Source organism: Vipera ursinii, assembly GCF_947247035.1.
Source record: "Vipera ursinii genome assembly, chromosome: Z".
NCBI lineage: Eukaryota > Metazoa > Chordata > Lepidosauria > Squamata > Viperidae > Vipera > Vipera ursinii.
In genome coordinates this window covers 119353510-119367944 of record NC_139517.1, presented here as the reverse complement: position 1 = coordinate 119367944, position 14435 = coordinate 119353510, and the positions used below count along the sequence as shown (strand labels likewise).

At 39.4% G+C, this 14435-nt stretch overlaps 1 protein-coding gene across 5 annotated transcripts in view; it reads left to right on the top strand.

Moving 5' to 3' along the window:
• Nucleotides 1–7339, top strand: part of DNAJB6 (DnaJ heat shock protein family (Hsp40) member B6) — a 62401-nt gene extending 55062 nt beyond the window's left edge. For all 5 annotated transcript variants that reach the window (XM_083376722.1, XM_083376719.1, XM_083376721.1 and 2 more), the window contains 2 exons: nucleotides 1362–1556; nucleotides 5658–7339. In XM_083376722.1, the coding sequence (XP_083232848.1) occupies nucleotides 1362–1556; nucleotides 5658–5740 (278 nt within the window). In that variant the 3' untranslated portion in view covers nucleotides 5741–7339. The remainder of the gene's footprint in view (nucleotides 1–1361; nucleotides 1557–5657) is intronic.
• Nucleotides 7340–14435: the final 7096 nt, after the last annotated feature.

The following is a 14435-nucleotide window of genomic DNA, read 5'->3' as shown; positions in this document are numbered from 1 at the left end:
ATTCTTCTAACAGTAGTTTCCACATGAAGACCAAGAGAATATAGGATAACAGCTTTCGAGTATCAGGAAGATTGCTGCAGTGAAGAGGGCAGGATCAGATCTAGTGGGCTAACCCTACAAGGATGTAGGGTCATACTAGATGTCCAAAGGAACTTCCAAATTGTACAAGTGGTCAGCTGGTGAATCAGGCTGGCATAAGAAGTGGTGGGTTGTACTTTGCTAGAGATCTTCAAACAGGAGCTGTCATCTATCAATGATACAATGATCCTGAGGGAGTTTGACTAGATGATTGCTGAAGTCACTCAACTCAGTGACTTTATAACATTTCTTCTTAGCTATTGCAAGTATTCATATTTGTTTGGATTTTTTTCAGGTTAGAGATGTATAGGTGGGAAATCTGATACAGCAGCTGCAATTCTTGTCTTTTATGAAATCTTGTCTCATAAAATGACGGAATCAAGGATATTTTGGTTCTTTCCACCAATCGTATCTATTTGCATCAGTTTTTTTAAAAAAAATCTTTTTCTTTTGTTGTACAGTTGGCTCTTCGTCATTAGTAAGGTCTCTGGCCATCTTTTCTTTTAAAAAAAATCATCTTTTTAAAGAAAAAGATACCATTGTTCAACTCTTACTAGTATTTCGGAATACTGGATGCACATCTGAACTACCTGTAGTTCACAACTTGTAGATTTTCAGATGATTTATTTCATTTGGGTTTTATAATTCCACTTGGATGCTGTTTTCAGGCAGTGGCAGCCTGTAGCAAGCACCTTCTGTGACTGTATTATATCTTTTCATCAGTCTGCCCACATTCTTGAAGGTACTGAGTATGTAGATGAATCGTGATGATTCCATTTGATTCATCACAATTATTGGATGCTCGTAGGAAGCTTCATCAGGAGTCAAACTGCAGTGTTTTTTTTAATTTCCCTCTCTTTATTTCCTGCCCATTGTTCCAAATACACTGGTGTAGTTTCTAGTCACAGTGAGTGGGTAGTATCTTAACACGGAGAAATACTGCTTGGTTTCACATGAAGAAACTGAAGCACAAAAAACTTAAGTGGTTTGCTCCTTTCAACTCTCAACCCAACTCCAGGCTTGGGTTACAGACTTGGGTGCAGAAATGGCCAAAAGTCAGATGACATCAATGATGATCAAGATGATGGTTCGATGAAGTCTTGCTTATATGCAGTGCATTTCAAACTTTGGGGTACCTCTTAGATGGTCTTTTGACCAGACCCTACAAACGCCCTGCTTATCTAAGCTTCTTTGCTTTGCTTTTATTTTCTATGACACTTGAAGCCCACCTGTTGGCCAGCATCTTCCTGTCTTGAATGGTTTTGCTTTCTTCCCTTCTTCAGGTGTCCCTGATGAAGAAGTTTTTGCAGCAGAATGCACCCTGAGAGGACAAAATGCCTTACCTTTCCAGCCAGCTAATGTCCGTTCTCCAAAGTCCCTGAAGCCCACCACTTACCCCAAGCATGTCTTTCACTGTAATAGTGATGAGGATGACGACTTGGTGATGACCAACTGGGAGAATCCCTTTTATTCATCAGGTGTGCACAAAACAGGGCATGAGGAGCTGGTAAATAAACGGGAACTGGTGGGAAAACCAGGGAAAAAAGATTCGAGAAGTAGAGAGGAACTGAAAAAGAAGAACCGAAGGAAATCATGGGGCTGCACCCTGGTTTAGAGCTAGCATGTCACGTGCATTCTTTCATCCTCTGCCTTTAGAGAGGCCTCAACGTATTTTGAGTCCCATCTGTCCCCAGCAAATTGTGAAAAATACCCATGTAAAATCCAGCCACTTTGCCCATAGCTATGAGGAGCTTGTTGCTAAGCTGCATCTTGTGCCTGTTAGTTGGCATTTTCGTCCACTGTCCTTGCTTCAGATTCAGGCTTGTCAATTACTGGATAATCTGAGTTTTGGAGCACGGGATCATCTTTTCTACCATTACTTTTTAATGCCCACATCCAGTCAGAACTTTTCAAGGAAGGCTCACGTGCCTCTTTATATTTTCTTTTGAAAACTTACAACTCGGCTGAAGAGTTGAGATGCAGAGGAGCCTGCTCATATTTTGTTCATTTCAGCCACTGCAAGATCTAAAATATTTAATTTGCAGATTAATGCTGCAAGACTCACATTTTCTTTGGCATCCAGGATTAACAAGAGCTTTAACATGAGTAATCTGTTGTTTATACCCTATTTGCTTTACTGGCTGCCATCATAGGAGAGGAACGTACGTTAAATTGCTGTTTTACGAATGTGCTAAAATGAGAAATTGTAGCACTGTATACGTGTCTACACAATTGTTCAGTTTCCTTTGCTTTACATCTCAGAATTCCTGTTAGGAAATGGTTGGGTTTCCCCCCCCCCCAAGAAAGCTCTCCCAATTTGCTACGCAGGACATCCATTGTCCCTTCCAAGCCTTATGGAAATTGGAACAAAATTCATCTATAGATAAAGAAGACTACAGATAGTCTGTGTCTAGTGGATTCCTTGTTTAGCGACCATATACAGCAATGATGGTGAAGGAAAAGGAACTGTAAAACTAATCCTTGCACTTAACAACCTGTGAGATTTGTAAAGCGAAGGAAAGTTGAAGCAAGATCATGAGCATAGTCATGGTTTCACTTAGCGTCCAGTTTGCTTAATGACAAATGACCAGTTCTGTTTGGGGTTGCTAGATATGGACTGCCTATATGACTCTATAAGAATGATCTTGAACTTTCAGAGTGTCCCTTTCAGGCTTTGCAATTCATGGAGAGCTGAGGTTTTGTTTTGTTTTTGTTTTTTTTAAAAAGGAGTTTCAAATTGTCTACATTTAAGAATTCAGAAACAACTGCAAGGATTGCTAGTGCCTTACTGCATACTCATAACATCTGCTCTCCTATGATTTCAGTCATGTTTCACTGAATTGCATCTATTGCTTCTGTAATGGTGAAAGTTTTTTTACAGGCTCAGCTTTCTTCCTCTCTCATCTGAGCTTAGGACCAGCAAAGATGGACTTGTTGCAACTTTAGGAAATTTTTGTTTGTTTGTTTATTAAAGGATTCCTGCACCCTTCTTACCTTTCTCCCTGCTGGCCTTCATGGCCACTCCTTGCCACCATGGGGTATTGCACACATTGAGAATGCTCAGTTGATAGAAACAGTGTGTTCTTTTCACAGCCCAAAAGATGATGCCTTCTATAATTATTAATTGGGAAAAAAAGGATGCCTACCTCTGCCCCCAGATAACAGCTGATGCAGCAACCAACATCTCATCGCCTCTGTCAGCAGCTTGACAGCTTTTGGCGACTTTAAATAATTACTATCAGATCTCTGCAGAATCCCCCACAACCTACTATTCATTATTTTAAAATGCTAAACATACCACAACGCAATAGATAAGTGTTCTTTCAGCAATGGACAAGCAAGGCGAGAGGGGTTTCTGAAAGTGACCATTCTTGTTGTGACTGTTAAAAAATATTTAACTCAGCCTGGCAGCGCAGGTGGAAAGGTGATGGCATGTTTATTTTCAGACACAAAAGAGAGAAAGAACTAGTAATTAAGGCTTTAAAATCCTCACATTTGATCAGGACATTCATTCACCAGGTAAGCAATCATGATTTCAACAGCGTGCACTTCAGAAACGAGCTCCAGTTGAATCCATTGCCAGGATTGGGAGCAATTCAAGGAAATGAATTTGCTGATCAGCTTTTTCCAGAATCAGTTATTGGAAGGTGGTGTAACATATTTATTAGTTGAACATCTGGGTCTTGTCATCAGAACGTGACTAATTCATTATCCAGCTAAAGCCACCCTTGAGTATTGATTGTCAGGAATTGCTGTTATCTTTAGGGAGCTGCTGCTAGTTGGAAGAAGCAGTACAAGCAGTCCTGACTAATAACCATCTGTTTAATGATTCAAAGTTATGACAGCACTGAAAAAAAGTGACTTTTGACCTGTCCTCAAAGTTATGACTGTTGTACCATTAGCATAGTGATTTTGATTTAGGCACTTAGCAATCGCTCACGTTTACAACAGTTAGCAACAAGACGGGCCAAAAATCTGGGAAAACTGCCTGTTAGATTCTCCTTTGATAACTATCCAGCTGTCAATTGTTAGCCCCAGTTTCGGAAGTGAAACTATTTTTGCTACTGACTCTTGCTAAAAGCAAGTGAGAAGTAACTTACAATAGAAATAGAAACTCAAGCATCAAAAGAAGTCTTGTGGGGCAGCCTGTAAGTACAAATTGAAATATTTTGTTACAGAGCAGTCTTTCTTTACTTGTCTTAAAACATTTCTTTTTCTTTGGGCTAAAGGAAGTTTATAAATCATCATTTTCAAAATGATGATGACAATGATGGAGAAGAAAGAAGTCCATTTGTTTTTCTGTAGGGCGTCTTCTCCAAAATGAAGCTTCCTTTGCTTGCCTTTAATTTGCCTATACTAACTAGTGAATGTCCTGTAGCTTAGCTGAACCATACTTTTTCAGAACGTTCTTGAGATGCAGCTACTTAAAATGATGAATGTCTCTTGGTATATAGCAAGCACTAGTTCATGGGTCTTCAAACTCGGCCCTTTTATGACTCATGGACTTCAACTCCCAGAATTTCTCAGCCAGGCATGCTGGCTGAGGAATTCTGGGAGTTGAAGTCCATGAGTCATAAAAGGGCCGAGTTTGAAGACCCCTGCACTAGTTGATGCAATGGGCTGATTATTTTATTTATTTATTTATTTATTTATTTTAATTCCATTTATATCCTGCCCTTCTCCGAAGACTCAGGGTGGCTTACAAGCTTAGCAGTAGCCTTCATTCTATGTATATGCCTGCTTATTAGGGCTTTCACACACACCCCAAGCGGCATTTTTACAAAGTCAGCTTAATTGCCCCCAACAATCTGGGTCCTCATTTCACCTACCTCGGAAGGATGGAAGGCTGAGTCAACCTTGAGCCTGGTGGGATGCGAACCTGCACTAACTGCAGGCAGCTGGTGTTACTTAAGGAGGCATTAGCCCACTGCTCCACCAAGGCTCCAATTATGTCAGGAGGGTGAAGTTTTAAGAGAATTTTCCCAGCCTCCTGGGCACAAATTCTGCTTTTCTCCAACGGTATCATCCTTCTCCTCCATGGTTATGGAGAGCAATGCATGGGAAAAAGCCAGCTGTGCTTCATCTGCATCTCCTGTTTGCCCAGAAAAGGACAAGAATGTCAAAAGTTTTCACTCCTGTCCTTTCCTTTTCAATGGCTCACATTCTTCTGGATGTATTGAAAGTGGTACCTAGTTCATACTGCTCCAATTCTTTGGCAGAGATTTAGAGTAGGCTGTTCAATTCATTTTCCATGAAAAGGTCCATGACTAAAGCTCAGGCTATGATTCATACCATAGAATAGAAGCCTTAGAAGATGGCTTCTTAAAAAAGTTGAAGAGATTTCTGTGCTAGATATGCTTGTAGTGAAGCCGGAGCTTCTAATGGTATTTGAAGGCCCTACAGCAAGGATGTGCCTTATTGAGTAGAAGGCAACACTGTTGATGCCATAACATTGAAGTTGCCTAGGAAATTTGCTTATACCTCTTTTCAGAAGATCTGGCTCAAATTTTGAGGGAACAATCTTTACATTGGGGTAGTTCTGCTATATGAACAATGTTTTACAAGCCATGTCTCCTCAGGACACAAAGAAGTCAGCAAGCGGAAGAAGCAGAAGCTGAGGGAGGAACAGAAGAAGAAGAAATCGGCCAAGGCACCATATTAAAATGGATTCTGATGTCCCCAGACGCTATTCTTTTGTTGTTATACCATTTGATCACACCCAGGTTCTTGGTGCATATATTTCTTACATCTATTCTCACTTAGCAATGAGATAACAGTTAAAATACACTAAAGTTGCACTATTATGCTTGAGCACCACATACTTGTTGAAGTTGCGATATAAGATTCCCCAGTTTAGAAAATCCATCCCAGTTAGAGTAAACCAGTGTTAATAGTCAGGATGTCAGATACCATAAAATACAGCAGATTTTGATTAAAATTGTTGAAGACATAGTAATACAATAGGGCCCTCTTCCTGTCCTGGGTTAAGCATGTTTATTCAAAGATTGGTAAGGTGTAAGCAATATTGTTGTTTTTTTAAAAGTAGCCATCATGAATATTTTTTAATTTCTAAAATAATTCCAATAGAACTTGAACATATTTAAATTTGCGACCAATGAGAATGGGGTTAAATTATGCATTTACCTGGATCATACAGCTGAGAAATTTTTAAGGATCAGGGTTTTTATTTTACACTTACCACCACCACCACCCCAGCGAAAAGTGGTTGACTTTCCATTTTGACCTGTGGTTTTATTTATGTATGTTGCATTACAAAGAGCATCCTGTAATGATTGAACAATATAGATTCACAATGGACTGTTTTGGGAACTAAATCCTTGTGAGCATGTTAGGATCCCAACATTTCTAGCAGGACAAATTATAGTTGACCTTGGAAACAGTACATGACTGTCATTGACTGGAAATAAGCAGTCATTGCAAATTGCGCCTAGGTGTGTGTGGTATAAATTAAGAATTATAGTTACATCTAGGCCAGGGTTAGGCAACCTTGGCTCTTTTATGACTCATGGACTTCAACTCCCAGAATTCCTCAGCCAGCATGCTGAGCCAGCATGAGTTGTAAAAGGCCCAAGGTTGCCTAACCCTGATCTAGGCAGTCAAAATTCATCTTCCTTCAGCAGGTGGTACTATATGGCCAAATTGATCTACAGTATCATCCATATACTAAATGTTTCCATATATAGCTAATTAGCTTGCATTGAGTGGGTGGGGCATGCACATACATAATTGGAAATTTAAGGATATAAATGTAGCAAGATTACATAATCCCCATCTGTATACATGTATAATTTGCATGGTCCATGGCTTCTTTTTAACCTCATAACAAAATACTAAGCCAAAATTTCCTTCCAGGCATGGTTACTGTAAGCTGCCTTCCTGCTATTTAATCTACAAATTAAAATAGTTGAATGTTTTGGTCTCCTTTTTTATTTCCCTTTCACCAATACATTGTGTTGTCTATTCTCTCTTATTGAAACCCACATTTTCTAGAAAATTTTTTAAGTACACCAAAATATTGTAACTTAGGTCAGGAAGAGGTGATGTAAGTGGATTTACAGTACTTGTTTAGATTAAATTGTAATGCTTCTATTAGGAAAATGTAATCTTATGCAATTCATTAGGATATATTTAAAAGGAACATGTCTGATTCAAGATGGAGAACCATTTTTTTGTTATGGAAATACCACTGAATTGTTGTGCTGTGTGATTAATATTTAAAAAAATAAAGTAAGTTCCCTTATTACTTAGCTCTTATTTTTTTTTAATTTGAAAAAAAAATTGGAAGCAGAGAATAACCTCATTGGGACATAAAAATCAAATGGAACATAATATATCTCAATTGATAAATACAGTGATGAATTTCTTTTGGTTTATATTGAAAAATATGAGGGCAATTCGGAAATAAGCCTCCATTTGGTTATCAGTGACAGACACTCATAGATACAGAACTTTTATTATACATATTAGAAAACTACAATGTTGCATTACTTTCGACATAATTGCCATTCAAACTGAGGCACTTGTCATAATTTCTTACAAGATTTGAAATTCCTTGGTAATAGCTGCTCATTGCCAAATCTGGGCTATGGTGGGGTGATCAAAAACATCCCAACAAAACTGCTTCAAAAGTTCTTGGGTACGTCTAGCGATGTGCGGGTGAGCATTATCGTGAACCAACACCACACCGGAGGTCGGCAGGCCCTGACACTTGTTATGGATGGGGCTTGTCTGAGCTTTTGTAACGTTTCACAGTAGACTTCTGAATGTTGAACCAAGCTCCATGAACTTCACTAGCAGTGCTCCTTTGGCATCTTCACATTTGGCAGGATTTTCTATGGCATCACTTCCAGTGTGGTGTTGGTTATAATACTCGCCTGCACACTGCTAGACGCACCCAAGAACTTTTAAAGCTGTTCCCATTGGGATATTTTTGATCACCCCGCCCCCCATAGCCCAGATTTGGCGCCAAGTGACTACTAAGGAATTTCAAACCTTGTAAGACGTTATGACAGGTGCCTCAATTATGTCGAAAAGTAATGTAGTTTTCTAATGTGTACTGTATAATAAAAGTTCTGTATCTGCGAGTGTCTGTCACTGATAACCAAAAGGTTTATTTCCAAATTGCCCTTGTTTTAATTGGGATTTTTACTGAGAAGATAAGAAATCATGAAAATGGTGTGGGTCTAAAGATAAGTAGCTAACTTGGCCTTTTATTTAACTGAAGATTTCTAATATTAGACTTCCAGATAATTGTTTCAGTTTTAGAGCAGAAAATCTTACAACATTTCAAAAAGAATTTAATATATTTATTTAATGTTATTATTTTTAAAGCTGAGGGGTCAAGATAGTAGCTGTGGCCATACCATCATTCTCCCTTTTTACATAATATACCTAACAAAGAGCATGGTGTTGATGGCATGGTCACAATTGCCACTACATTGAAATCCCCACCATCAATGGATGCTGCTGATCCTAAAATTTCTCACCAAATCAAAACTTGGAAGGAAAAGTGAAGGACGAAAAAAAAAGCAAATAGCCATCAATCTTCTAACCACAAAGGGTGCAGTTCAGAAGCCTACCAATAATCACAGTCACAACTCTGGGCAGTGCTCACTGGTTTAGGAGTTGCAAAGCATGGGCTAAGGATTGTGTAGCCGTGTTTTAATGATTCAGTCTTAATTGACTACAGACTAAACTAAAACCAGATCATGATTTGGTTCAGTCTGGGATCAATCCTGATCATTTGTCTTTTACCATGTCTGTGAAACTTCTTCCTCCTCCCATATAGCATTCGGGAGCTTAATGTTTGACTTGATATTTGATTTGATGGTTGGATCAGGTCTAGATAGGAATAATTGTGGCCAAAGATGTTGTACGGGTAATCCTTGACTTACAATTGTTCGCTTAGTGATCATTCAAAATTATGATGGATCCAAAATAGGAGACTTATGACCTGGATCCAGAGTTCTAATAGCTTTCCCACCTCCACCCCATGTCACACATAAACAGACTTCAGGTGCTTGGCCACACCATTGCATTTACAGATTTTTGCTGAAAACTGGCACTTCCAGTTTTTGACAAAACTATGCCATGGCAAAAAATGGATTTGCTTAATAACTACCATATTTGCTTTATGACCTTCGCAAAAAAGATTGTAAATGATTTTAAATGACCATTACAATTCGCAATCATGAAGGGCAGGTGCCATTACAGTCATAACAATAACTAGAAGGCAATCTATAGCGAAATCCAGGCTGAGTGGGATTTGGGGAGGGCAACAAACAGTCTTTCTGATTGACATCAACTGGAAAACAGTTCAGTCAATTTATCCGGACTATCTGAAGATAAAAACAAACATCCCGCTTAATATATTAAACACCAGATTGGACAAGATCATCTAGCATTATAAACACAAACCATTCTATAGAACAATATATCAACAGGCAAATGAGAGCAAATTGCCTAATATATGACTAGAAATATATACATTGCAATCAGGATTGGGCTGATAAAGAAGACAATGCCAAAGCAATAATTGACAAACTGAAATGGTTGGGTCTTACATCACACCATCGCAATGGTTGGGTTAATGCAACATGTAAGCACAGCTAAAGGAGAGGAGGGGAAGGAAAGGGGCAACCTCCCAAAATTTGCTATTGGACATTTTACATTGCTGCTGTTATAACCACTGAAGGAGAGTAGGAGAGAAGGGATCATCTGAAGCCCGGTGGTTTTAAGAAATGGCAGAGATAGAATCAGCTTTCTTATTTTGTTAGTTTCAAGTTGACCAACACCATAGACAATCTCTTCCACGATTTCATCTCTGTTCAAATCTTTACTTATTTTTAGACTACTGACTTCCTCTGAGCTGAAAAACTACATAGATACTACTGGGAATGCTAGAGTTACAGGCTAGACCAGGAAGTCAAAACACATCAAAGAAAAAAGCAACCCATTTCTGTAGAATCTGTTGTCAAGGAAACTGCACGGACCTGTCCATGAAGCCACCAAAGACTGAGCTTACTCTCTCTTTAATCTTCAACTTACTGCACTCAAGAGTCTTTGCATGCAACTCGGAGATTTGCCTTTTAGCGTGTCACAATTAATAAAGACAATTAATGAAGACTGGAATAGAGAACATTAATTCCCCTGGGCTGTTAAAAGTCTGGAGAGTCATATGTTTCTTCTGATAATTTCCTATTAATAAAAAAGAAGCTCTTGTTTGGTTTTAAATGATTAACAATATCAATGGTACTGTAAGTACTGACCAACAGGTATTTCTTGTTATTACCCACTTCTGTTGTGCAATGTAGCACAAAACTTCAAGGAAATGCCTAAGAATGCCTAACTAAGAATATAGTACTTGGACCTCTCCCTTTATCACAGGCCTGAACACATACCTTCACATACATGTTTGATAAATGCTAGAAACTTCACCCCTTTTGTTTCTCTTGAGCCAAAAACTACTCACAAGAAATTGCTTTGAGTCTCTATCTCCCGAAAGTGTATGACACAATTACTTCAATGCCTACTTCTATCCTTGTGCCATTATGAAGCTTCCCTTGCAGCTTGGGGAGGATGGAGTAAGGGTTATTTCCAATGGACTAAATCATTAGAAACATTATAGAAGGCAGATGACTTTTCTGGAGAGAGGGGAATTGGAGAAAAACCATTTCAGATTAGATAGTTTGGAACAGGAAATTCCACTAGGATTAAACTGACGCTCTCCAACTTTAGTAAAATTATCCCTGTTCCCGGCCGAAGGTGGCTGTTAGCTTATGCCAGGGGTAGGCAACATGGGCTCTTTTATGAGTCGTGGACTTCAACTCCCAGAATTCCCGAGCCGGCCATGCTGGCTCAGGAATTCTGGGAGTTGAAGTCCATGAGTCATAAAAGAGCCAAGGTTGCCTATCCCTGACTTATGTCTTACTTTATGCCCTGTAATCTGTCCAGCTCAATATCAGTTTCCTGATTCATGCTGATGGGTGTAACCATTCATTCACTGCTACTTAACTCTGAAAATCTTCTGAAGATCAGCCAAATTAATAATAATATAATAATAAAAAGTTGGAAGGGACCTTGGAGGTCATCTAGTCCAATCCCCTGCTCAGGCAGCAAACCCTATACCATTTCAGACAAATGGCTGTCCAGTCTTTTCTTAAAAACTTCAAGTGTTGGAGCATTCACGCTTCTGGAGGCAGGTTGTTCCACTGGTTAGTTGTTGTAACTGTCAGGAAGTTTCTCCTTAGTTCTAGGTTGCTTCTCTCCTTGGCTAGTTTCCATCCGTTGCTTCTTGTCCTGCCTTCAGGCGCTTTGGAGAATAGCTTGACTTCCTCATCTTTGTGGCAGCCCCTGAAATATTGGAACACTGCTATCATGTCACCCCTAGTCCTTCTCTTCATTAAACTACACATACCCAATTCCAGCAACTGTTCCTTATATGTTTTAGCCCCCAATCCCCTAATCATCTTTGTTGCTCTTCTCCGTACTCTTTCTAGAGTCTCAACATCTTTTTTACATTGTGGTGACCAAAACTGGATGCAGTATTCCAAGTGTGGCCTTACCAAGGCATTGTAAAGTGATATTAATACTTCACATGATCTTGATTCTAACTGTCTGTTAATGCAGCCTAGCACTGTGTTGGCTTTTTTGGCAGCTGCAGCACACTGCTGGCTCATATTGAAGTGATTGTCCACTAGGACTCCGAGATCCCTCTCACAGTTTCTACTGTTGAGCAAGGTACCAAGTAGTAGGTTGTGATCTACTTTATCAAATGCCTTACTGAAGTCCAAGTAAATTAGATCCACAGCATTCCTCTGGTCCACTAATTTTGTCACTTGGTTAAAGAATGCAGTAAGATTTGTCTGGCATGATCTGTTTTTGAAACCCCATGCCGGCTTTTAGTAATGACTTTGTTTGCCTCTAGGTGTTTGCTGATTCGTTGTTTGATTATCTTTTCCAGAATCTTCCCAGGTATTGAGGTCAGGCTGATAGGTCTGTAGTTTCCTGGATCTAATTTTTTCCCTTTTTTGAAGATGGGAACTACATCAGCTCTCTTCCAGTCCTCTGGTAGTTCCCCAGTGCTCCAGGATCTATGAAAAATATAGTTCAGTGGTTCTGAGATCATGTCTGCCAGTTCCTTGAGAACTTTGGGGCATAATCCATCTGGTCCTGGTGATTTGAACTCATCTAGGCTGGACAGGTGTTCACTTACCATTTTTTGGCCTATCTTAACTTGCGTTTCTATTCTGTTTTTTATGGCACTGGTTTTGGTAGGTTGGACTGTTTTTTTCCCTTTGTGTAAAGACAGATGCAAAAAATGAGTTAAATAGTTCTGCTTTCTCCCTGTTGCTTGTCACCTTCTTGCCACTTTCCCCCACTAATGGACCAATCATTTCCTTAACTTTTTCTTGGTTTTTACATGTTGAATGAAGCTTTTTTTTGTTACTTTTGACTTTGGATGCAAGCCTTAGTTCATTTTGAGCCGTAGCTTTCCTCACTTCATCTTTGCAGGCACGGGCTGGCTATTTGCTGATATTCTGCCTTAGTTATGTGCCCCTCTTTCCACTTTTTATACTTGTCCTTTTTATCTTTCAATTTATCAGAGAGTTCTTTATGCAGCCATGCTGGTTTCTTTTGAGAGTTGTTATTTTTCTTCTTTGTTGGTATTGTGCTAGACTGGGCTTTTATTATCTCACTTTTCAAAATTTCCCAAGCTTCTTGAGTTGTTTTCTTCTTTAGGCATGGAATCCTTCCCAAGCTCTAAGTTTATTGAAATTAGCTCTTTTAAAGTCCAAGGCTCTAGTTTGACTGTGTTCTATTGATTGTGTTTCCAGAATGTTGAATTCCAATATTGCATGATCACTTCCCCCCAAGGTTCCTGTGGCTTCAACACCTTCTATCATTTCATCTCATTGAGGATTAGATCCAATATGGCTAGTTCCCTTTTCTACTTTTTGGGAGAGTTCTCTGCTAGGTTTGTCAGGAATCTGTTTGATCTTCCACTTGGTGCAGAGTTTGTCTCCCAGCTGATGTCAGGGTAATTTAAGTCCCCCATTACTATTGTGATGTGCTTCCTATATACCTTAGTTAGCTGACTAGCAAAAAGTTTTATCTATTTCCTCTGTTTGGTTGGGCAGCCATAGTATACACCTATGGCAATGTCATCCCCCCCCCTTTTATATTGATCGAAATGCATTCAAGACACTTTTCATCATTGTTGTGCTCTATTTCTGTAGAGATGTAGTTATTTCTTATATAGAGAGTAACTCCACCTCCTCTTTTGTTTGGTCTGTTTCTTTTAAATAATTTGAATCCCTCTATCTGTGTGTTCTATTTGTGGGTGGCAACAATATCATAGCTGCCCTCATTTACCTGAATTTCTAGTTCACCCTGCTTACTGTTCATACTCTGTGCATTGGTGTATAGACATTTGAATCCTTTATGACTGACCCTGTGTTTACTTTCTACATAACCTGTGTGCCTGAGTTCCCCAATTTTCTTACCCCCTGTTTGGTTAGTGCACTTTGTGTGGCACTCTCTATTAAAAGCTAGATTTTCCTTGACAGCAAGGTTGATATTCTTTGTGCAGGTTAATCTAAAGAGCTCCAGAAGTGCGCTGGATGAGCCAGCCATTCTGAAGTCTTTCTCTTTCCCATCACACAATAAAACCTACCCTGAACTTTTAAGAAAATTTTGGAATGATATATATTAAATACTGCATAATAAGGGAGGCTCCAGCCCATATCTCATGAGACAGAATAATGGCAATTGTGGAAGATGGAAATTATTTTATTATTTATTTTTTATTTATTTTAATTCCATTTATATCCTGCCCTTCTCCGAAGACTCAGGGCGGCTTACAAGCTTAGCAGTAGGCTTCATTCTATGTATATGCCTGCTTATTAGGGCTTTCACACACCCCCCAAGCGGCATTATTACAAAGTCAGCTTAATTGCCCCCAACAATCTGGGTCCTCATTTTACCTACCTCGGAAGGATGGAAGGCTGAGTCAACCTTGAGCCTGGTGGGACTCGAACCTGCAATAATTGCAGGCAGCTGGTGTTACTTAAGGAGGCATTAGCCCACTGCTCCACCAAGGCAGACATATCAGTCTGATGGACATCTAGTTGTGATTGATCTTCAGCTCTTCAGCACCATGCAGTCCCTTCCCCCAAAAGGGGGGGGCTTTTTCAGAAACCTGATCTTAATTGCTGTTAAGTATCTCAGAATGGGAGGAAATTATTGACCAAACTGATTTCTAAATGATACAGCATCTAAGGGGTTCTTGTTGCTTTCTGAGCTTGGTTGTTTTCTTATAGACATTTCATTATCCA